Raw genomic sequence first — 23,387 nt, forward strand, 5'->3', positions numbered from 1 at the left:
TAAGTGAATACATGGTCATTAACCAAACTTTGTGTTTTTTTGCTGGAAACTGAAAGTAAACACCGGTATCTGGCAAAAGAATTATAAATTATGATCATATCACTGCAGAGAATTGCAAACAGCTATAAATGCAGGCCAGTTGCAAGCCACCTAAAGTGCAGTCATGTGACTGTGAGGGGCGGGGCAGACATCAGAACTTTGATTCTGTGATTTTCAGGGTCTATCATAATTTGGACCAGTCGCTAAGTGACTGGTCGCAAGACAAGGACTACCTGTATTCTCATGTAGTGCAGGAAAAGATTACTATTGTTGCCACTTAAACTGACAGATGGTCCATTTTTCAAAATAAATGTATAAAGGTCAATTGACAGATTAAAATTCAAAGCTGCAAATGACAAAAGATGGCAATTTTAAAGGAAGCAAATTATTAATGGGAATAAATATTTTACTAAATGTTCATAGGTCATAGATCCAAAATTCAAATCCTATGATTTCCTGATTCTCCTGACTTACCCCCTAAGGAGTAAATCACCATACATGTGGCAAGGAATAGATTGATTATGACTGTCTCTTGGTATCTAATGAATGTTATTTGCATCATTGTTTCACTGAGCAAATTATGTGCATTGTATGATTTCTATCTTTTGTGTGATAAACAATTGTGAGGTGATTTTTATCAGATGTCTTGTGAACAGATAGGGCAGAACTGAATGTGTGACTGCCATTGTTTGGATTCACACTTTGCACTGGGCCAAAATACTAAAAGTCAAACTCAGGTATTACATTAGTAAAATAATAAAGGTGAGACGTTAATAAATACAAAATAAAAATAAAATAAACTTAAGTTTATGCCTTTCATTATCACAGAAACCTAGGGAACTATGTTTAAATTAAAATAATATTCAAGAATGCATGCATGGAATACATCTAGGGAGTTGCATTCCTTATTATTCCACATGATAACTGTGTGAAATAAGGGTATGAGAAAGGGTGAGAGCTTGGTAATTAATGGGGTGGGATGAGACGTAATGTGCTATTGTATTGAAATCCCATGCAAGATGCAGGCATCTAATGGTACCTCATTAAATACCTCTTTCAGGCTAATTAGACATGCCCCATTCCTAAAAATGGCGAGTCATTTTATATCAACAGGCAACCAAGGCCTTTATTTGAATTTCAGGAAAAATCACTAAGGCAGTAAGATAGCAATTATTGGTGCCTTTGAAATTCTAACTTGAGCAAGATTGTCTGCGAGTCTAGATTAAAAGGGAGTTACAAGCATGACTGCAGGTTGTATTGTGTTCCTCGTAATTTGTCTCGCTGTCTGTACAACATTGTCAATGTTCACTTTCCTCTTATGGGAATACAGCCAATAGTCTAATGTAGATTCTGCCAAAACTTTAACTGTGATTCATAAACCATTCCTCTACCAGAACAAGTTTCCTTTATGGTAACATTTCTTGGATCTTTTAAAGACTTACCATTATTGCATTTTTCCTAAAGATGTGATTTTTGATAATTTGGGAGGCAATTTACATAATCCCCAAATGGGTTTTGAGCATGTGGCAATTTAAAGTACATTATGGCAATCCATCTGTGAACTGTATCTGATTCCAGCCAGGTCAATTTTCAGTAGATGGATTGAGGAGGGGGGTGTGGTGGGGTTTAAGATTTTCATACTTTCGCTGGTCACGGAATGGAGCAAACAGATGGTCCATAGTTATATGCAGAAGACTTTGAAGCTACATCTCATTTTCAAAGTCCATGTACAGAGCTGTTAGGCCCATTTAAGCTGTAAAGTGGATATTAAAGGAAGTGACCTATTGTTTTCTAAATCCTTTTCTAAACTTTTGCAGCCTTCCTGGGCCTCAGACCTATTTTTAACCTCATAAACAAGTATGGTGTCTTTACTGTATTAATAAGGAACACATTTGAAAAAGCATTTGTGGGTTCCCCTGACTTAATTTCTTAATTTCTCAAACAGTGTTACCAGTTACTACGGGTTCACTGAGAGAGCTTTTTCATTTCAGGGACTGGAAGGGTGTTTCTGCTGCAGCCTAAAGCTGGTAATAGATAGGCAGATGTCCAATGTCCCTTCCAATTCTGTCATTCTGTACTAGAATGTGTAGAAACTCTGTGCAAGAAACCATGCAAGAAACATGTTAATTTCATTTTTTTCTTGTTAGCTTGTAATATCTTCCCAAAGGAAAATGTCATCTTTCTGTCCCCTCTTCTCTACTTTGAAACATGGTAATGGGAAGAATGTCAGGGTTCCAAATAGCATCCAAAATTAAATCAGAGTCCAAGGAAAGCATTCCTCAAAGTTCTAATTTATTAAGAGAGCCATGTTGGCACATCTGGGAAAACCCAAATCTGAAAGCTTCCCAGTTTTCCCCATCCAGTTGAATGTTCAAGATCTTGCCCCCACACGTCAATCACATGGTCCAATCTTCCACTGCCATGCTGGCAGTTCCACCCACCCAGTTCCGGTCAGGTGCAGAGGTGCAAAGACAAAGGATGACCTTGGCTGTCTAGAAAGAATTTTGTTATGTCATCTAACGTCATACAAGCCCCTTCCCATTTTGCATAGAAAATGCATAGTAGAATAATGAAAATTGTGACAGGCCAAAGATACAGAAGATGGCTGCGGGCCTGACAATAATATCTTCCCAAAGGAAAATGTCATTATGGTCCTCTCTTCTCTACTTTGAAACATGGTAATGGGAAGACTTTCTGTCTGAAATATTTTCTCTTTCTGCTACCTCTCTTTCTCTTATCTCTTTCCCATCTCATATAAAGGAGACAGTATTCTGATGCCTTCAGCACAGCTTTCAGGAAAAGGCAGTAGGGCCAAAGGTCTCTTTCTCAGGACATGTTCCAGTTGGCTTCCTTGTCAGACAGCAGGAAAACAGGGCTGCTGACAGCTGTTGTGGGGGAGGATTAAACCATTTGCTAAGAACCAGGTGTCATGGCAAAATCGGCTCATATTACCTTATTTATAAATCCTCAAGTAGTGAGCTTGAACTGAGCTCGTTTCTTGTGTGTGAACAGGCAGGCTAGGGGAGGAGTTTATAGTAATGAAAAAATATCATGAAAAGCAGGTGTGTTGCATGTTTTTGGTTGCACTATTCTCACATGCATTTTACATGCTGCTCATTAGGCTCAATAGATTTCATTCTCTTTAACTGCATTTGTAAACATCTGCCACTTTATATTTTATTGTATCTCTCAAAGGTTATGAGTTCTGTACGGAGCCATATATTTCCTTCTGATTTGTGACTTACTTGCATAGTACGGCAGGTAGTTGCTGTCTATCCTTAAAATATTTTCTACTTTTACCTGGATTGTCACTTACCAGAATGTAAAAAGATGGTAATTTGTTCTTTCAGACTTGCAAGTTTCTTTTAATGTAGACTTATAGCTCATTTATCTTGTTGTATGTCTGGCTACCTGAGAAAACTGACAATAGCATACTCTATCCATGAACTTTTGTTTCCAGAAATTCATTTCTTTTTCCAGAAAATTTAAGTGTGTTCCCTTTCATCAAATTGTACATGTGGTCAGAGAAAACCCTCTGGTTTTCAGTGGAAGTTGGAATGAAATGACACAAGAGATACCTAGAGCTTAACTGAAGTAAAATGAAGAGCATATCCAACTGAGCATATATAAGAACCTTTATTAGGGATTACCTTGTGGCAACAAGAGTGTTGAAATGCACTTATTTCTTTGATCCTATTGTGTCCATGGACAGCTGACTGGTGATTGTACTTCAGATGATTTTTTCCCCTTGCTTGGTAAGCAAGTTCCTGGAGGACTTCTGCAAGATTTTGAGGACTGTTCTAGACATCAGTTGGGTAAAATTGGGGGAGCCAACTCAATGCTATGTACTGAGCATGCCCAGAAAGCCACATTGCTACAAAATGCAGATTCCACCCTTAGTTGCTTAAGCATTACAATAGGATGCAATAAGTTTTGAAAGCTGCTGTTAGTATATCAGGTAACTAAAGTCATCTCTGTACCAAAGAGGAGTCTAAACTCAGAATAGAAAGGATTCAAACAAGCTTTTCCCTTTAATATTTCATGAAGTCAAGGCAGTTGTCCACAGGATCCAACTCTTCAATTAGAATGACAAAAGCAGTATCATGCAATCAAATGTTAAGCTGACCCTTTTGTATGTATATACAACATCACAGGACATTTACAGAAAGGGCAGAATTGATGTCATGCTGCTGCTTTCGAAATCCCACCTACCCAACATGTCCTGAATCTCTGACTATATTATGATTAATGATTGTAACTATGATTTATGATCTTTGACCTTACTTTGTTGTTAGTGCATACAACTAAGAACTTATGCACTGGAGACAAATTCCTTGTGTATCCAATCACATTTGGCCAATAATTAATTCTATTCTATTCTATTCTATTCTATTCTATGTATTTCATTCTATTCTATTCCATTCCATCCCCACTAGCTTGGATAAATATAAATGTTGGATGTTAGCCAAAAGCTGTTCATTGATTTTATAAGCAAATGATCACCGATAGACTAGTCTTTTGAAATCCTTATAACTCTTCAATTGTTTAATGGTGTTAAGATAATTTTTTTTATTATTAACATTGTTTGTCACCCATTGTGCAGAAAGATCATTTCGGTGGGCTTGGAATATTATGAGATCTTCAACTTATTGGGTGGCTCTTTACAGAGACTAAGAAAAGTGCTTCGAAGTCTGTGGGGAAAAAAAGAAAACGTGTACTTGTTTCTATGCCCACCAAATATCTTTCAGCATCTTTTGATTCCTTCTAAGGGCAAAAGTAGTGCTTGTGTTATGCCTATGTTTAATTCATTCGCAGGGGTAAAAGAAAACACACTCAAGCGTCTTCAAATCTCCTAATGGTCTTTAAAACTTGGCTGTTTGCTTTCAGTAGCTGAAACAGAAACACATTTTGTGTAATTAGACAGCACTGGCACTTATGGTTTTTTTCTTCTCATTCTATAAAAATTATACAGTGCCTTCATTGACATGCCCTAAATTATTAAGTAAACATTTAAGAAGAATCTGAGGGTGTATAAATTAAACTGAACTCTATTACAACTTGGGGGGAGGAGGGGGTTAGATTATTATATATACAGATTTCCATATTAAGGATGGGAAAGGATCACAAACCTACTTTTCTTTAATCAAACTGTTGAGTATACGCCCCATTAGCAAAAGATTACATTAATTCCCAAATAATTAAAGACTGAGTATTAATCACTTTGATAGTACAGAATGGTTCTATCATTTGAAATAAACAGGGGGTCCATGGACACAGATTCACATGCCTGGAGAAAGCTTATCCACACAGATAGACTGATCCAATCAATCGCTTGCATTTATATCTCATCCTTCCTTTCAAAGGGTTGAGTGGTATAAATGGAAGGAAAATATACCTTCACTTTATTCCACAAGAGAAACTTGCAGTGGTGTAGCTTAAAATACAGTAACTGGAACAAAGTCACCACTAAATTCCACGATCAAACAGGACTCAAATCTGGAATTAAAGGCTAGTTGTGGTTATGCAGCATAGTTCTTATTGTGTATTCCCTCCACCCCCTCAAAAAGGATTCTGATTTGTCTTTAGTATCTACAAGATTTTAACTATCTCCTAGAAATTTACAATAAATACAAATGCTTCCTGGTGTGTATTGTAACTTTTGGACAAAATACTAATGAAAGAAAGTTTCACTAAATAACTGACATCATGACTGGTTTTTCCATTTTCCTATGTAGACAATATAACAGTTTGCTAAAGAATGTATGAATGTACAAGCAGTCTCATTTGGAGACAGTTTGGAGAGGAATGTCACTTTTATTAATAAACTCTTGGGGAGATGATCCCTGGAGAAAACTACATTTTTGCAACTATGTTCACACACAGTAAGAAATGCAAAAAGAAAATACAAAATCAGGAAAAGGTCTGTTAGAGCTTGGGTTTCAGTGAGGCATTCAGAGTTTAAGGCTTTGAAGGCAAAAAAAAATCAAATATGAATAATTCTTGCTCATTGAGATGTTGGGGTGATGGGAACGCGACTAGTAACATAGTACTCCTTGGACATAATTCTAGTACAGGATGGATTGTGGTGGGTGAGACAGAAATAACTATTTTTTTTAAAAAAAGAACAGAGGGATAAACTGGTTGTACCAACTCCATCAGTCTACATTCAAGTCCCACAGTCTGTCTCTTCTTACAAACTTACACCTCATTTATAACTTCATTGTCAAGTGCTTATTCATTTGCCTGGTGCATAATCCAGGAATTAGTGCTCGCAAAAAAAAGCAGAGTTTAAAAAAATAAATCCAATCACACAGACATACATGTAACACACTCTTACACTTGTGACCTAATGTTCTGTTGCTACCTGACCTGGAGACAAAGTGAATATATTTGGCAAACTTGAAGCTTATCCAAACGATCGACATTGGCAAGCACTACCTTAGGAAACTTAAGTTCCATTTATGAAATACATTTTGTCAGACAAGTTGTGCTTGGGGTAGTAATGTCTATCTACTTATATATGTTAACTTGTTCTATAGAAACCATCTTCTTCATTGTTTCCCCATCCTGGTCTGAGGTCTGAAAAAATATTTCTTTCCTTGTTCTTACTTCTCTCTAGTTCTGGACAGAACAGTTTTAGCAATTGAAATGATGAGTCTTGGAATTCAGACCCAGACTGCTGTGTTAAAATCAAACCCAGATTGAGTATGTTCTATTGTGGTGTGGACCTTCTTGGCATGGGGTTTGGGCTTGGCTTTCCTTCCTTCCTTCTTTTCACACCTGTTGACTTTGTCTTGAGAATTTGCTGTGCTCCCACGTACTGGAAAGTAAAACAGCCCCTTCTGTTTGTTGCCTGTTTGTGGCCTCTTTAAGATCTCTGTCTCTTTGCTCTTTGTGGGCAGCCAGCAGGGCTTCTCTTTTAGTAATCTGTCTCTATCTGGCCGGACACTCCTTAAAAATTTCTTGAAGAGATTGGCTGTGAGGGAAAATTTCTTGTAGAATTCTTGGGACTTGCTACTTGGCAGAGATGCCTCATTCTTTTCTCCTTTTCTGTCTATCTCTGGTAAATCCAGCCAATTACCAACTAGATCAGCAAAGATGTTATCACCCAGGATCAAAGGTTGTCTGTTCCTACTCTGAGACATTAATGAGCAAGTCCAGTCTTTGTTCTCATCAGAAAACCAACAATCCTTACAAACTGACTTAGTCTCAGACAAGCAGCTGGTGTCTTGAGTAAGCCAACTGCTTGTTGTGTTGTCACTAGATGACTCCAACATTCTTGGTGAATGATACTCTGTTGTGCTCGCAGTTGAAGAAGGTCCACTGTCATCCTCACTACCTATGCTGCTAAGGGATGAAGCTATGTGCCCATGGTTAGTGTCTGGCAAAGAAATACGGCAGCACAAGCTGGTAGAGCGTGACACAGGACTTGAGCATAAAAAGGCTGAAGATCTGCAGTTGTCCAAATAACGTTTTCCCAGCAGGGTCTCATTCTCTTGGCTGGCATCAAGCCTTGCCCTTGGCATCTCCTTATTGTTTTGATAGTAGTTATGCTGGCCAATTCCTGAAACCTGGTTTGGGTTACTTGAAATCTCCAGCTGTTCCAAAGCTGTCTGGACCTGGAGCAGTTTCAGTTCTTGCAGAGCACCCATCATGCAGTTCATCTGTTCATGCAGCCCGTCTCCAACCTCCTTCATGGATATCTGTTGTAAAAGAAAAAGACAGAGGATAAAGGCAGTATTCACTAACATTTATAATGAAATATGCGAATATGCGAATCAACTGTAATCTACTTCTGCATTTTACATTTATCATAATATTTTCCATTACATCCAACTTTTATCCTGATTTTTAAATGCACGGTTATATAATTTTCACATTACATGCTTTGGCTTATTAATATTTTTAATTGCTTATAAAATATAAGTCATATATTCTGAGACAATTTGATTTGATTGCATTAATGGGTTGCATCAATTTTAGTCTTCTTTGTTTTTTACCATGATTTTTATTATAGAAAGGATGAATTTAATTAATCAGCACATACCACATTCTATTCCTTTATTTTCTCAGAACACTTTATATTTTTAATCAAACATTAAGAAACATTTGAAGAAATTATCATGTGACATTTTATTGTTACCAACAAGATTGTTAAACTTAAAAACCATAATTACATATCTATGACTTTCCAATAAAAAAATTCAAGAATCATCTCCACAATCCTTCACAAAAAACTGTGTGTGTGTGTGTGTGTGTGTGTGTGTGTGTGTGTGTGTAGGGGCTATACACAACAGACACACCTGCATTTTATTTGCTGTTCGGGAAAAGTAATGTTCCATCAATTCAGAACAAGAAATGTATAATCAAATTGAAAATCAGAACAGTGATTGAATGAAAAAAATGCATACAAATTCATTAATTAAAACATAACAAGGCTGTTTTTATTTTCAGGTTGCAGTATTATTGGCAAATTGTCTTCTTGTAACCCAAATAGTATGTTAAACATGCCAGCTCTTCCCAACTTCTACTGTAACTGTTCTACTTTGTTCGTTTTTTTCTGAAGGTTTTTTCCCAAGGCAGCTTCACAAAACTAACTCCGCATACTTCCTAGCAGCTGTCATTACTTACTCCTTACTCTCTAGAACTGAAGGGAAAGGCGGAATTATTTGATGTTCTGGGTTTTCAGCCAGGTTTACAAAGACAATGAAAAAAAACCACCACTGACTATTTTAACCTGTATTTTGGTCAAACTGACTACAATCACTTTCTGTACAATGCTGTTGTAATGTAGTTATACAATTACCATACATGGCTTACAATTACGCCTCCAAGATTATCTGCCTTCATGTTACTAAGCATGCTCTACTATCTGCAATTTCCATGTCCTTGGGAGCTGAATGTCACTGACATTGTTCTTCAGAAGCCAGTGACCATGCAACCACGTCTTCTGTAGTAAGTTTCAAAATTGGATTCAGGAACAGCTGAAATAGAAGCAAGAATCCAGTCTGCCTGCCAGAATGCATACAATATATAGCTGTTGCACACTCCCTAAATTGAGGTTCCATTTCAAAATTCTCTCTTTCTGGCAAGTTTACAGTTAAATCTTAAGTTCAAATCAATCAAGCTTCTGCACAGTGCACAAGCCACAGCCATCTTCTTTTTATAGACCAGCTATTATGTTACTCATATGCAGAACCTCCGGAGTGGGGGTGGGAGAGAAGAGGGCATCTGTTCTGTAAGCCTCAGAGAAAACTATCACCTTACCTCTTCTCCAGGTTTGCCTCTCTCTGTCTCTCTCTTCCTTTCTTTTCTGCCTTGTAAGTGGAACACCCTGACTTTCTTTATCTGAAGCATTGCAAAAGTGACCTGGGAAACAGCTTGGATGCTCTCATTGGACACTTCCCACCAAATTTCCTTGCAGGCCAAGTGGTGTAATCAGGCAATGATGAGTGACAATGGGTCCTGCAGTAATGACTGTGGCTGATAGGAAAGTCAGCATATGTTGTAGAGCTGGGCTGTGCAGTTCATTGATTCAATTAACTCCCCTTTTTGGGGAAAAGGAGGGGGCATCCTCCTAAACTAGGTCTCATGTGACACAAGGAACCATTAGGAAATATGAATATTTCAGAAGCTCTTGTTCTCTGCTTCTACTGAGAGAGGGAACTGGAAGAAATACAAGATTAAAGGTCTTCCCTAGAGAATCAGATTCATCACTTATAGCATTATGGCCTGAACAAAGATAAAAATTGTCCAGATTTTAAGGCTGTAATACCCACATCTTATTTATAATCACAACTATAAATTAGATTTCTCCTTTTTTAAATATCCACACAACAATCATGTGAAGTATGTTGGGTGGGTTCCAGCTGCTGCTACTGCCGGTTTGCTCAGGGACGCGCTGCGTGCACGCGCTTCATGCACGCATGCGCAGTATTGTAAAAAAACACTTCTGCGTATGCGCAGAAGCCAAAAATAAGATGGGGGGCATGGCAGGCTGAGTTACTACCTACTCGACTGAAGCAGGCTGAACCGGTAGGAACCCACCTCTGGTTGGGTTAAGAGAGAATAATTAGCCTACAGGAATCTAGTAAACTCAGCATAAGCTTGTGGATTTGGGCCTCCTGAGCCCTACACCCGCACTCCAATTAATACTTCTTTTCAATCTGTCTATCACTGACATGGCAGCAGTGGTGTTTTCAATGGTGGAACTTGTCTTTCAGCTATAGAGAGTCAAGTGCATCCTATGATCCAACAGAACTCACCAAGGGACAAAAGACTATGCCAAAAGTGTTATGTGAACACTTGCTTATTCTTACATATTTTAGGTGCCAGCAACTGCACATACTGTAAATTAAATGTAAGGCAGTAAATTCAACTATTCTTGCAAGAAGGCTTTAAAAATCTAATAGAAGTCAGAGGAGACTATAATTTAGCAAAGGATGTAAGAGCATGAGGAGAAAAATGTCAGTAATAAAATTAAAGATTCAATCTACTTGGCAAAATACACTGCTGTATCACAAATCTTGGGTATAGCTACCTAGTCCAAGCCACAATAATGTCATTGGCATCATGATACTTATAAAAATGACAGAAATCGTGATTCTCTGTAGAAATCCAAGCTAATTACTTATCTGGTACCTAACTAAATCTATCCTATGTGCATTTTCTTAGAAGTAAATTAATTTAATACTATGTACCCTCGACATAGAGCATGAAATATTAACTATACTTTCTTGAAAGCAGGTCCCCTTCATGGATCCTACTTTTTAAAGTAGACTTCTCAGTCTATACTGTTGTTGACATAAGCTCTTAATTAACAAGACGATGAATATTTTAAGCAAAAGCATTCAGAAAGCACAAGATTGTTCTAGGTTAAGTATGTTTAGTGTTGAACTTAATCTAGGATTATTATATTGTATATAAAAGCAATTTCTTTTATTACCATCTAGCAGTTACTTTGCAACTTTGATTTTTTTATTAGTGAAGTTTAACACGGATAAAAATGAAACAGATGAACACACGCATATTTTGAAATAATTTTTTTTATCCTATTTAATCAACAGTTCATATAGTTTATCTTGTATCAGAGATGGGTTCCTACCAGTTTGGCCGAACCGGTAGTGGTATGGCGGCATGGGTCGCTGGAACTGGCAGTGACCCAGGCCTGTCACGCCCCCAAACTGGTTCTTCGGTCGGCGGCCTTGGCACCGCCATCTTGTTTTTATGTTCTGCGCATGCACAGAACAAGTTTAATTGAGTTGCGCATGCACACACAGTGTGTATCCAGCGTGCGCGGACGAATGAACCAGCAGTAAAGCCGGCAGGAACCCACCCCTGTCTTGTATATTTAATTTTATTACGTATATAATCTCAAATTTACATCATATTAAATAACACAATGCACATGATACTGTTAACCAAAGTTATATAAAGACTGTTATATAAGCCACACTGCAGCTGGATGTAACCAGATTTTGGTGTTCCACTTTTAGGAGAATTTGCTGTGAAGTCAGTTAAAACAACACAGTAAGTTGCAAGCAACCTAAAAATAACAACCAATTAAAATATGTTTGCTCCTGTTCCTTAAAAACAGTTAACTTATGGTTTATATAAACTGAAGAGAAATCAGAATGTAATGTTTCTTAATGTGAGACTTCCATAGAGAGTCCATGAAATCACAGAGGGAATTAAATTTAATTTTGGCCATAAATTAATGAGTTAGTACCAGGCTCTGAAACCAAACCTAACCATAGAAACCAAATCTGTAAGGCAGATATTTTGATGAGTCTTGCAAGTGCACCTGTTTTAAACATGGACTGAAAAGCTTCTAGGGTTGAAAGTGCAACTCTGGACACCATGAAGATGAGAAACAACCTTAGCAAGACATTTTCAAGTTGCAGGAATAAAAAATGACCCCCTTGAATGGAAGAACTCAAGACATCTGAGGAGCAATGTTGCATAAACTTGGCCCAATAGGAGATTGTATATAAGGAAATGTGAAACTGCATCTCAAGATATGAATAGGTTCTCATCTGCTATATTGGAGTCATGTTAATTTGCCATTTATTCATCCTATAGTTGAGTCAAGCAAAAACTGAATTTAGGAGTTTTAAATAATATGTTATCAAACAGTAGTCTATTACAAACTTTTCTTTCAGGCTAAAGGAAGTCAAGGCCCTCAAAAAGTTCACTCCAAATCCCTGCTAATGCTTTTTGGTATATACTACATCTGAAGAAATTATGCAATGTGAAATCATAAATTACATTTTTTTGTTTAAACACAGCAATTCATTGCGTATTCCAACAATTAAGGTATGGAAATACAGTGGATGCAAGGAAATAGAAGGAGGAAGAGTTTAAAAATAAGAATCTCTAGAACAGTGATTCTCAACCTTCCTAATGCTGCAACCCTTTAATAAAGTTCCTCATGTTGTGGTGACCCCCAACCATAAAATTATTTTCGTTGCTACTCTATAACTGTACTTTTCCTACTGTTATGAATCGTAATGTAAATATCTGATATGCAGGATGTATTTATATTGTTATAAATTGAACATAATTAAAGCATAGTGATTAATCACAAAAACAATATGTAATTATATATTGTGAAATATTTATTTCTAATTACAAATAAATGAAATTTTGTCTTGAAGCATGGTGTAGCTTTAGTTTTTCTTGCCTAAGTGTTAAGAGTTTACTTTACTTCTACTCCCTTCCCCTCTTCTTTGGGGCACCCCTCAGATATTGGAAGACTGCTATCATATCACCCTTAAGTCCTTCTTTTCATTCAACCAGACATACCCAGTTCCTGCAACTGTTCTTCATATGTTTGAGCTTCCAGTCCCCTAATCCTCTTGGTTGCTCTTCTTTGCACTTTTTCTAGACTAGAGTCTCCATATCTTTTTTATAGAGGCAGCCAACATCTTGTCTGCTCCTAAATTTTGGGTCTGAAAAGAACCACATCCTGGAGGTTGGACAACCTTGGCTGCTATACAATCATAAACACACATACACAGAGACACACAGTGGCTTTATTCCCACAGCCTCCTTAACTAAGTTGCCTGCAGCTGCATTCACAAACTTGCTTACCCTGCCTGGATGGATCTTCAACCTGGTTTGGGGTTGTTTGCAGGAGTGCTCTTAACCTTGGTGGTGGTGGTAATCTTAACCTTAATTTATTGGGCAAACGTCGTGCATTGTTTATTTTTAACTTTTATTTTTTTTAAAAAAAATTCTCTTTCAAGTTCATTCACAAATATACACTCTTATAATTACTATTAATTATATCATTATCATTAATCATTATTTTCTTACAAATATATAGAATACAATTTGGGTCACTTTCTTGCCACTGCATTTTATTTTGCAACAACCTTGCTCCTTCTATCTTCTCTTCCTCCCTTCTTTGCCTTTGCCTGGCGCAGTGGGTAGAGTGCAGTACTGCAGGCCACTTCAGCTGACTGCTATCTGCATCTCAGCGGTTCAAATCTCACCGGCTCAGGGTTGACTCAGCCTTCCATCCTTCCGAGGTGGGTAAAACGAGGACCCAGATTGTTGTTGAGGGCAGTATGCTGACTCTGTAAACCGCTTAGAGAGGGCTGAAAGCCCTATGAAGCGGTATATAAGTCTAACTGCTACTGCTATTCTTTCTTCCTCTCCTTTCCCTATTTCTTCCCCTCTCTTTCCTCCCCTCCCCCTCTCTTCTCCTCTCCTACTCTTAATTCCTCTCTTACTTCTTCTGCTTTTACCCTTTCTTCCTTTCCCTCCTTCTTCTTCCCCTCTTTCCGACGCTCTTCCTCTCTTCTCATTCCTCTTACCCTCTCTCCTACTCTTAATTCCCCTCCTTTACTTCCTCTGCTTTACCCTTTCTTCCTTTCCCTCCTCATCTTTCCTCATTTCCATTGTTGCCCTTGCTTATTTACTTTCTCTGATGGGTTCTCTGGGTGGCATTTCAGGAAACCCAACTTTATATTTTCATACATATCATTTTCTGTGTTACATTTTATTTCTAATAATAATTCCACTTGTATCATTTTTTAAATTTTTTACTTGCATTTTTTTTTGCTCTTTTCCTTTGTGCATGGTTTATAGTACTTTTAGCAAGCAGGTTTTCATTGTGTGAATGGAGCCAATTCGGGCTTCTGAGTTTGGCTCTTGATGACAGGTCTGGTTGTGGATTTAGATATAGTTAAAAGTACTTGGCAGCAGCGTGGAAAACATAACCGCGTGCACGCCTCGCATAATTACAGCCTGGAGCAGGACCCCTCCTCCTTCGCAGGAACACTTTCCTGCCATTACAAAGTCTCCAAGGCTAATTGTATGGGGTGTGCGCGGACACATATGTTTTTTATGTCGTGGAGCTGCAGTGACACACTGCACGGTCAGTGATGACTCCGGAGCCCATCAGCGGGGGATTTCAAGGAATGCGAGGTGGAGTTGCGCTGGTCTCAGCGACCCCTGTGAAACGGTCGTTCGACCCCAAAAGGGGTCGCGACCTACAGGTTGAGAACCGCTGCTCTAGAAGATGCTTATGGTAGAGAGAAGGGTCATACACACATAAAAAAATCCTGATTTTTTTTCCTAGCGCTTTCAAAATGTCTTTTAAAGGAAAAGAACATGTCAGTGACATTCACGCATTGGTGTACTAGCTGTGCAAAACAGTGCTTGTATTTAATTGTGCTCGTACAATACTGTCCTGAGTCTTTAGAAGCTGGCAGGACAATATTGCTTCAAAAACACATGTAGAATATTCATATATAATTAAGCATGTTAATTTTTATCCAGAGATTATTTTTTTTTAAATAATGCCCAATTTTAACCACCAGTATAACAGAACTTAATGGGTGAGAGATAAACTGTCCATTATTTTCCTGTTTTATTATAAAATATTTCAGTATATGGAGACTTACTTAAAAGATCTAAAATACTTTATTCCTGATTTCTCCATCTATCTCTCTTGCTCAGAGTCTGCAGGGCTTCCCTGGAATTCAGTGCCATCCAATTCCCTTGGGCAACACTTGTTTTCATTTCTAATTTGTCATCACATCTGTTGTGCTGGAGGAGTAGGTTCATATTTTGGTACAGAGCAGGGTAAGAGTGTGATAACAGAGCCCAGCTGAATGTGCGGCCAGAAAAGAATCTTCTCATAATTGGAAGGAAGACAGATGTCCTTCCCCTGAATGAAAGAGGTGTGAGAGGAAATTGTTGTTCAGAGAAACCCTGAGAACAGGAAAGAAAGGATTGCCACAGCAGCTTTTAACAACGAGGGGGAGGAAACAGAGCCTCCAGTGAACAATATTTGGGTTATTGGAAGAAGATGTTATAATTAGCACAAAAGGAATGTATAGAAATTACATCAATACCATTGGGGTTTATTCTTTGACACGCGGGAGAGGGTTGGATGTTAAAGCAATGGATTCAGGTGTTTGTATTCAAGCAATTTTTTCCAACATAGGTATGCAAATAATGCAGAGTTTAAAAAGATGCCTGACATTAAAACCAAATCTTTTCATATAAGAATAAATTCAAAAGACCGATCATATTAGAAACTATCGATGTGGCAAGTGTATAGGAATAGGAAAAGTGCTTACCATTCCATAGTGCTTTCAGTACTCTGAGCAGTTTACCAATGTCAGCATTATTGGCCCAACAATCAGGGTCCTCATTTTACTGACCTTGGAAGTATGAAAGGCTGAGTCAACCATGAGCTGGTCAGGATCGAACTCCTGGCAGTCTGCAGTTAGCCTGCAATAAAGCATTCTAAGCACTGCGCCACAAAGGAACCTTCTGTCACAAAGAAGTTCATTTCAAAATGGCCTATGAGTTAGTATGTCCCTAATGCAAGGTGGCTTTACTCTTCTAGAGGACGCTTTTATATTAAACAGAAAAAAACCCCAAAATCATTTTATTAGGGATAATACATACATACATACTTTTAAGATGGAACCTATATTTTCAAGTACTTAGTATTACTTTTAGTCAACTATTTGACTTGTTAAAATCTGAGCAAATGTGTTAATTAACAAAATATTTCAACTTGACAGTGACAGTGATGGGTAGTGCTAATGCTTGGCGTGGAATAAGCCACAATCTTAAAATTCCCCTTCATGAATATTCTAAGATGTACTGTAACTAAAATGTTTTCTGGGGCAATTGAGTTACTTCACAGTTCTACAGTCCCCCACATCTAAACTGGTTAGGGAACCATGTTGCATGATTTACAGAGGTTTTTTTTTAAGTCCAAGGAAGCTCTCTTGCATGCCTTGCTTTTGGGTAAATAAAAAAAAAAACTAGTTTCAAATGGTTTTCAACTTAAACATATTTTGGATAATTCTCAGTTGGTTTGTATAGACCAAAGGAATTTACCCAAATCTGATTTCCCTGCAGGTTAATCTACCAAAACATTTACCTTTTAGTCATGTGTAAAAGGTATTCTAAAGTTGGCGCCACATGAATAAACTATAAGCCACATTTTCATGTTCTAAGGAAGAATGGTGAAGACTGAGTCAGCATTCCTTATCCGGACCTTATCTAACTAAATATGCATACGAAATTTCTATCACTTTTCTACTATGCCTAGTACAAGGGTTCTTAGAATAGGCTGCCAAACTACTTATCTATAATTTAGTTTCTATTTTAGTTTTCTATGTGCCCCCTCTCCCAACTGTATTGAATTTCTGTTAGGAAATTGGGGATAACTTTATTTAAAGTGGAACTAGGAGATCTGTATCCTTGTCCAATATCTTGCTTTGCATACTTATTATCCTCAGTTTGTTGAATATCCAAGTTGCAACTTCTTTCTGTCATTTTTGTGCTGGATTTTAGCAGAAAAAGCAAACTAACTGTTTGAACTAAGCATGATTTCACCATATTTTTCATTATCTCTGTCCCCCTCTACTTATCCCCCCACCTACCTGATGCTTATTATCACAGTTGTATGCCATTTAAAGGTGAAGCCACAAAGCAAATATTTGGCCACAAAGTAAATATTTGGCATGAGGAAGTATCAGAGGTGGGCTGCTCCCGGTTTAGCCTGGATCGGGTGAACTGGTAGTGGTGGCGGTGGGAGGCTCCACCCACCCAGCTGGATGCTTCTGTGCATGCACATGCACGAGCGAACCGGTAGTAAAAAAAATTGGAACCCTACAATGGGAAGGATGTATTCTGGCAGCATCCAACCTGGATACATATGCCACTGCATTCTGGATCATAAAGTTTCCAGACAGTCCTCAATAGCAGCCCCATGTAGACCAAATGATGGTAATTTAGTTGAGGAATGATAAGGACATGAGTGACCATCTTCAGTACAACTTGCTCCAGATAAAGCCGTCACTTGCACACCAGATAGAATAATTTTATAATCAACAGTAACAAAAGCAGCTCAAAGATCTAGGAGATCAGGCTGGTAACACCACTCCCACCCAAATCTGAAAGATCATTCACGAGATTGACAAATATAATTTCTCTCCCATGACCTATTGCCAAGATCTATGTAAACAGTACAGGTAATCCTTGACTTGCAACCATAATTGAGCTCAACATTTCTGTTGCTAAGCAAGACAGTTGTTAAGTGAGTTTTGCCTGATTTTATGCCCTTTCTTGCCACAATTGTTAGGTTTTAAGTTAGTAACATACAGCAATTGTTAAGTGAATTTGGCTTTCCCATTGACTTTGTTTGTCAGAAAGTCACAAAAGGTGATTACATTACCTTGGGACACTGCAACTGTTGTAAGTATTTGCTAGTTGCCAAGTGTCCACATTTTGATGACATGACCATGGGAATGCTGCAATGGTCATGTGAAAAAGGTCACAAAACACCCTTTTTCAGTCGGGGTCTATATGTATCTTTGAGACCCCTCTACAACTGCAGCCCGTCTGCAACATAAAGGAAAGGTTAGAGATAGGCTGACAACTGTCCACTTTTGTTGAATCTTGCTGTGGCTTCTTAAGGTGGGCAAACAATGCCTTTTTAAGGATCTCTTGCATTTCCTTTTCTCTTAAAGAAGGATTGATTACAACCTGGATTTAACCCCCCTTTGCCTCCCTGCTTGAATTAGCCATGTGAACAGGTCTAACCCACAGCTAAAATTGCAGAGGATTCTGTCTACTTGGGATCTGCAGGCTCAAGAGCCAACAAGGAACTCGGTAAATTGTCATATTTGTCAGTAGATTCTTCCCATACAGCTTCTACCTCAGAGACAATGCAAGCAATTTCTCTCTAAAAAGAGCATCCAGATGCTTTACACTGACCTCCCCTTCTGGTCTTATGACATGCTGTTTCTGCCCTCTGGCCATTTATGAGCTCTGCAGGCAGGGCAGAATTGGAAGTTCTGGAAGTCAAGGAGACCACCGGGACTTCAACCTCTGGCAACTTTAGGATGTCCTCCATTTTTGCCTCCAGGGAATATAAAATTTTGTCCCCCCCTCCCCCCCGGGGTTGGCCAATGTTCCTGGCTGCGCCCATTGGCACTGCACAACATCCATGAACAAGTCAGGGACCGGAATGAGTTCCGGGTCCGGAGCGGTCTCCTTAAAAAGACTCTCTGGGATCTTGGGAAGCAAATCACAGCCTTGTCCTTTTGTTTAGCTGGCCCTAGCTATGTAGAAGACCTGGCCTTATGTAGAATAGCTTTAAATAGTGATGGTTTGAAGAAGCCCGTGAAGGCGGGCTTATCAGGAAGCATATCCTCATCCTCTGATAATTCAAACTTGACTGCATCCTCCTCCTCCCAAGCCGATACCTCCGTCGTAACAGAGGTACCCAGAGAGTCGGGGTTGCGCTCCCTGTTCTCAATGAGGTGGTGACCGGCCCTAGGGCCCTTGCCACCTCTGGACTCTTTTTGTCGCATTGCCTCCATAACGCCTCCATGACCGGCCCTAGGGCCCTTGCCACCTCTGCACTCTTTTTGTCGCATTGCCTCTGTAACATCCTGGGAGATGGCCTGAAATATAACCTCCCTCATTTCAGCTGATAGAGCCGTGCCTTTGTCTTCTGCAGGCCTGGACCTGGAGGAAGGCAGGGGAAATTTATGTCTAACAGGGGCTGTGGAGACCTCTTCAGGCAGGAGACACTGAAAGGGCTCCAACTCCTCTCCCAGTTCTCCTCGAACTGGGAGAATCCGGGTATCCCAAGGAGGCTGGAGGAGATCCCATTTGTGAGCCTCTATCATCTAGGGATGGAGACTGATCCCCCTGGATAGAGGGAACATCTCCTTCCTCAGATATGGGGGGAGGTGAGCCTGGAGTCTTGCCACACTCATGAGGTAAGACTTGGCCCTGCAGGCTTATGGAACCCTGTTTTCTGGGGCCCTTACTCCCTGAGGAACAATGGGTGGATTTCCCCCCAGTGCCCTTCCACCCTTTCTCCCGTTGTTTGGGAGGATCTGGCTTACTGCGCTTTGAAGAGGGACCTGCCAGTTCCTCCCTGGCCCTAAACCTTCATCTGCCATGGTGGACTGTAGATGGTTGGATACTTGGCTTGTGAGGCAAGGCTGCAGTAGCGAAGGACACTGGAGACTGGCCAACCGGCTTCGCAGCAGCTGCAGATCTGCTTGAGACCTGGAGGCTGGCTAGACAGCCAGGACACTCCAATGCTACTTTCCTGCAACAGGGAAAGTCCACTGGAAGGGGAGGAAAGCCCTGCCTGCGCTCTGGACAGGGCCAGGCATTCCCTTGCAGCGATCTGCGCTGAGATGGTGAGGCGCGATTTCCAGGGATCTGTTTCTGGTTGAGTCGAGGCAAGGGGCAGTTTGGCACTTTTAAAGTGCTGTCGCGGCTTCGCACTGCTGAACAGATCCTTCCTGCTTCAATTAGTGTCCTTAAGCAACATAAGGAAGACGGACGATTTTAGTCTTAAAAATGGCCGCCTCTGGCTCGCGTTGCCGAGGGCTTCAATGTCCATCCCTGCCTCGATGAGCGGCCGTTAAAAAGTGTGCAAAGGTGTCACTTCCAAAATGGCCGCCACGGTCCTCGGAGGCTCAGGAACACGGTCATGGTGCCAGGGCTCTCTGGATGCTCCTGACGCGTTCAAATGGCCAAGAATGCACATAAAACCTTCCTGCCATTCTCGCACCCGCCGGCAGCCGCCGGACAAGTGGTCTCTGTTATTCCGACCGCTGTGTGCGACCAGCAGCCAGTCGAATTGCCAACCGTAACCACACTAAAAAATAAAAATAAACAATCGCTTGGAGAGTTCCAGTCTATCTATGAAGGACTGGAGAGCTCCCCAAAACTAGTCTAATGGTTGGACTGAGTTTTTAAACTGACCTCAATGAGGCAAAGGAGGCGTGACCAAAGAAAAATCTATTCAGTCCTAGCACAGTTAGGCTGTGTTAACCCATGCTTGGACTCTCCAAGCAGCACACAGGAGAATAACCATTTGCAGTCACTTTTTACAACCTTCAATAATCCAACAGTGAAGGCTTCCAAAATACCTAAGTCTTTTGGAAGGTTTAAGGGACAAAAGAGATAACTAACCTCCACAAAACTCCTTCCTGGGAATGCTTTTCCTATTTGCATGTTTTAAAGGGCAAGGCTTTTACCCTTAATTCTTCTTAAAGACCATGAAAGATTGGCCCCACAATTCAGCATGACCCTTGAAGTCCACAGAGACTGCTAATGAAAGCAGCAGTAGTAGTTGTAGTAGTAGTAATAGTAGCAGCCGCCACCGCTATTCCTGGCTGGTTAAAAGGTCCAGAAAATAACTGATAGAAAAGAGCTCCACCTGCCACCTTCAAATTGTGCTGCTTGTCAGAGAAGCCAATATCGACTGAATATAAGGAATCTTTCTACAGTCTCCAAGCTATCAGAAATGTCACTTGGGCATCCTCACTGAAAACTGGTTCAAAACGTACAAGTCGCTACAAGCCCATTCCTTAAGGGTGAGTGAACCACTCCTCCGCATGTTCCACCTTCCAAAAATACTTCCACTTGTTTAATTTTGTTAGTTTTAGCAACAGGGATGGGCTTGAGCCTTGTGAATGTGCCAAGGATTACAACCCAAAATGCAAGGCAAAAATATAACTTATTTGATTACTCCCTAGATATTAAAAATTACAGTTCAACTTTAAAAGCCTTCAGGGGCACAACCAAGATTTTGGAGAAACACAGGTTGTGCACTTCTATTTTACGGTACAGCACACGATTTTCAAGCCAATAATCTTCTTGTATATGATATTTCCACAGAAGATGTTTGAATTTTGTCATACTGTGCCTTAGACACCTGTTTTATATACTTGAGGGGCATTCTCAAGTACTTTGAATAGAGTACCCTGCCATTGAGATCAGAGCCATTGTCTACATGGGTAAATCTTTACAAACTTGTAAATATAAAAATCATAAAATATTTCAATTGTTTTGTTTCATACTTTTGAAGGTCGGTGGAGGAGGATAGAAGCACATAAGCATTTAATATAATAACAATCACTTCTTCCAAAAGGCGTATTTATTTCAGAATTTTTGAAGAGTGAATGTTTGTATTTCATGAACTTCCATGGAAAGTGGAGGATAATTTCTATTATCAGAGTTCTCCCTTTTCTCTCATTCTATAGTTTACAATTTGGTTGTGTAACTGATTACATCTCAGCTTCAAATTCTGCCAGCTGAAGCTGGGATAATAAAGGAGGACAGCAAGATAATGAACAGGACACCCTAGAGTTTGCTTAGCTACTTGCCAGAATGCTGAAGTTAACAAATGAATCTTCTTGGGACAATGCCATTCAGATAACCTCTCCCTAGGAAGTGAATACTGGTGCTTCATGATGTAGCAATGTACAGTTACTCAGAATGTAAATAGGTGGCAGGACAATTTTTCCCTGTCACAGAAAATGTACTCAAATGCAAGCATTTCCCTGAAGCTCCCAACCAACTATTAATCTAGTACAGTGATGGCAAACCTATGGCAGGCGTGCCACAGGTGGCACACAGAGCCCTCTCTGTGGGCATGCGAGCCGTCGCCCCAGCACAGCTCCATTGTGCATGCGTCTCCCGCCAGCCACCTGATTTTTTGGTTTCTGCCGTGCATGCGTCGGGGGAGGGGTGCATGTGGGAGATGCATGTGCATGCATGGGGGGCGGATGCATAGGGCACGGGGTGCTCCCCCCATGGCCCATTTTGGCTGCAGTGAGGCCTTCTAGGCCTAAAATAGGGTGCGGGGGGTCACGCATGCATGCACGGGGGTGGGGGAGTATGGGGGTAGTATGTGCGCATACACAGGGGGCGGGGCACTGGGGGGATAATGTGCATATTGCACGTGCTTTTGGCACGTGGCAACAAAAAGGTTAGCCAACACTGATCTAGTATCACCCAGGTTCTGGCATATGATGAGTGGTTTCACACCATTCTTTTTACATGAGAATTTAAAACCAGGATTTTGAAAGAAAAATTGCAGGGGAAAGAAACATTCATGTGATGCAAGTGATACTGAAGGGACAAGGAATTAGCTATCAAGGGATACTGGTTAGCAAAGTTTGAAGCCACACTTTTGTTAGGCACATACAATTGCTAAAGGGAATGCAGCCACTTGAATATGAACAAAGAAGTTTTCATAAGCAGGAGGGACCATCTGACACTAGCTCTCTCCTCCAGTCCTATCCTCCAGCCCTGTACATCCACCACAAAGGTCTGCGCAAAAAAGAATGGTTTTATATCTGTGGCTTTCTGGAAATTGATTCAGGGGGAAAACTAGCGTTCATAAAACTCTGTATCTCTGTTTATGCCATGGGGGATTTTAATATGGCAATAAAGGTACATTAAAGTAAGGATCAGCAATATGTACATGTAAACTTTCCCAAACCTCTGCCTAGGATCTCTCAGCTCTTCTTTACTGTCTTCTTAAAGCCTATGAGCTTAAAAAAAGCTTGGTATGCCCCTTACCCAACACGTGTGTTGAAAACTGATTCCTTATTTCTATATCCCTTCCTTCACAAAAGCATCTAATCATTACAGTCAGGGGAGACCAAGCCTCTGTCTCTTTATTAAACAACCACTGATCACTGCATGTTTCTGAACTTCAGCTCCAACGGTCAGAAAGGACACTACTGACACCTAAATTGCAGTTTATTGTTAATCTCAGACTATTGATCTTTTAATCATAATATTAAATATTGTAGACTATTATGTTATTATTGATTATATAAGCCACCTTAAAATTATTTCCAGTCTGAAAAGACTGGAAATATAAATGTACTATTATGGCATTTAATGCTGGTATAGCTGATTCAGGATAACTAGTGGGTTCTCTTTCTGTTCATCAATGAAAGGTTTTGCCTTTAATGAAACAAAACAGCAATTAATAAATATGTACACAATAGGATGCAGGGAGGGAGGGGGAAAGAGTGAGAGAATGC

The 23,387-nt window shown here is 39.9% G+C and overlaps 1 protein-coding gene across 1 annotated transcript in view; it reads right to left on the minus strand.

Annotated features, from left to right (window-relative positions):
• Positions 1-6,165: 6,165 nt before the first annotated feature.
• Positions 6,166-23,387, minus strand: part of INKA2 (inka box actin regulator 2) — a 33,583-nt gene continuing 16,361 nt past the window's right edge. The window contains exon 2 of the mRNA XM_014068447.2: positions 6,166-7,742. Coding sequence (XP_013923922.2) covers positions 6,705-7,742 — 1,038 coding nt within the window. The 3' untranslated portion in view covers positions 6,166-6,704. The remainder of the gene's footprint in view (positions 7,743-23,387) is intronic.

Source organism: Thamnophis sirtalis, unplaced genomic scaffold (assembly GCF_051295495.1).
Source record: "Thamnophis sirtalis isolate CommonGarterSnake01/CBP01778 unplaced genomic scaffold, rThaSir2_p1.2 scaffold_7, whole genome shotgun sequence".
Taxonomy (NCBI): Eukaryota; Metazoa; Chordata; class Lepidosauria; order Squamata; family Natricidae; genus Thamnophis; species Thamnophis sirtalis.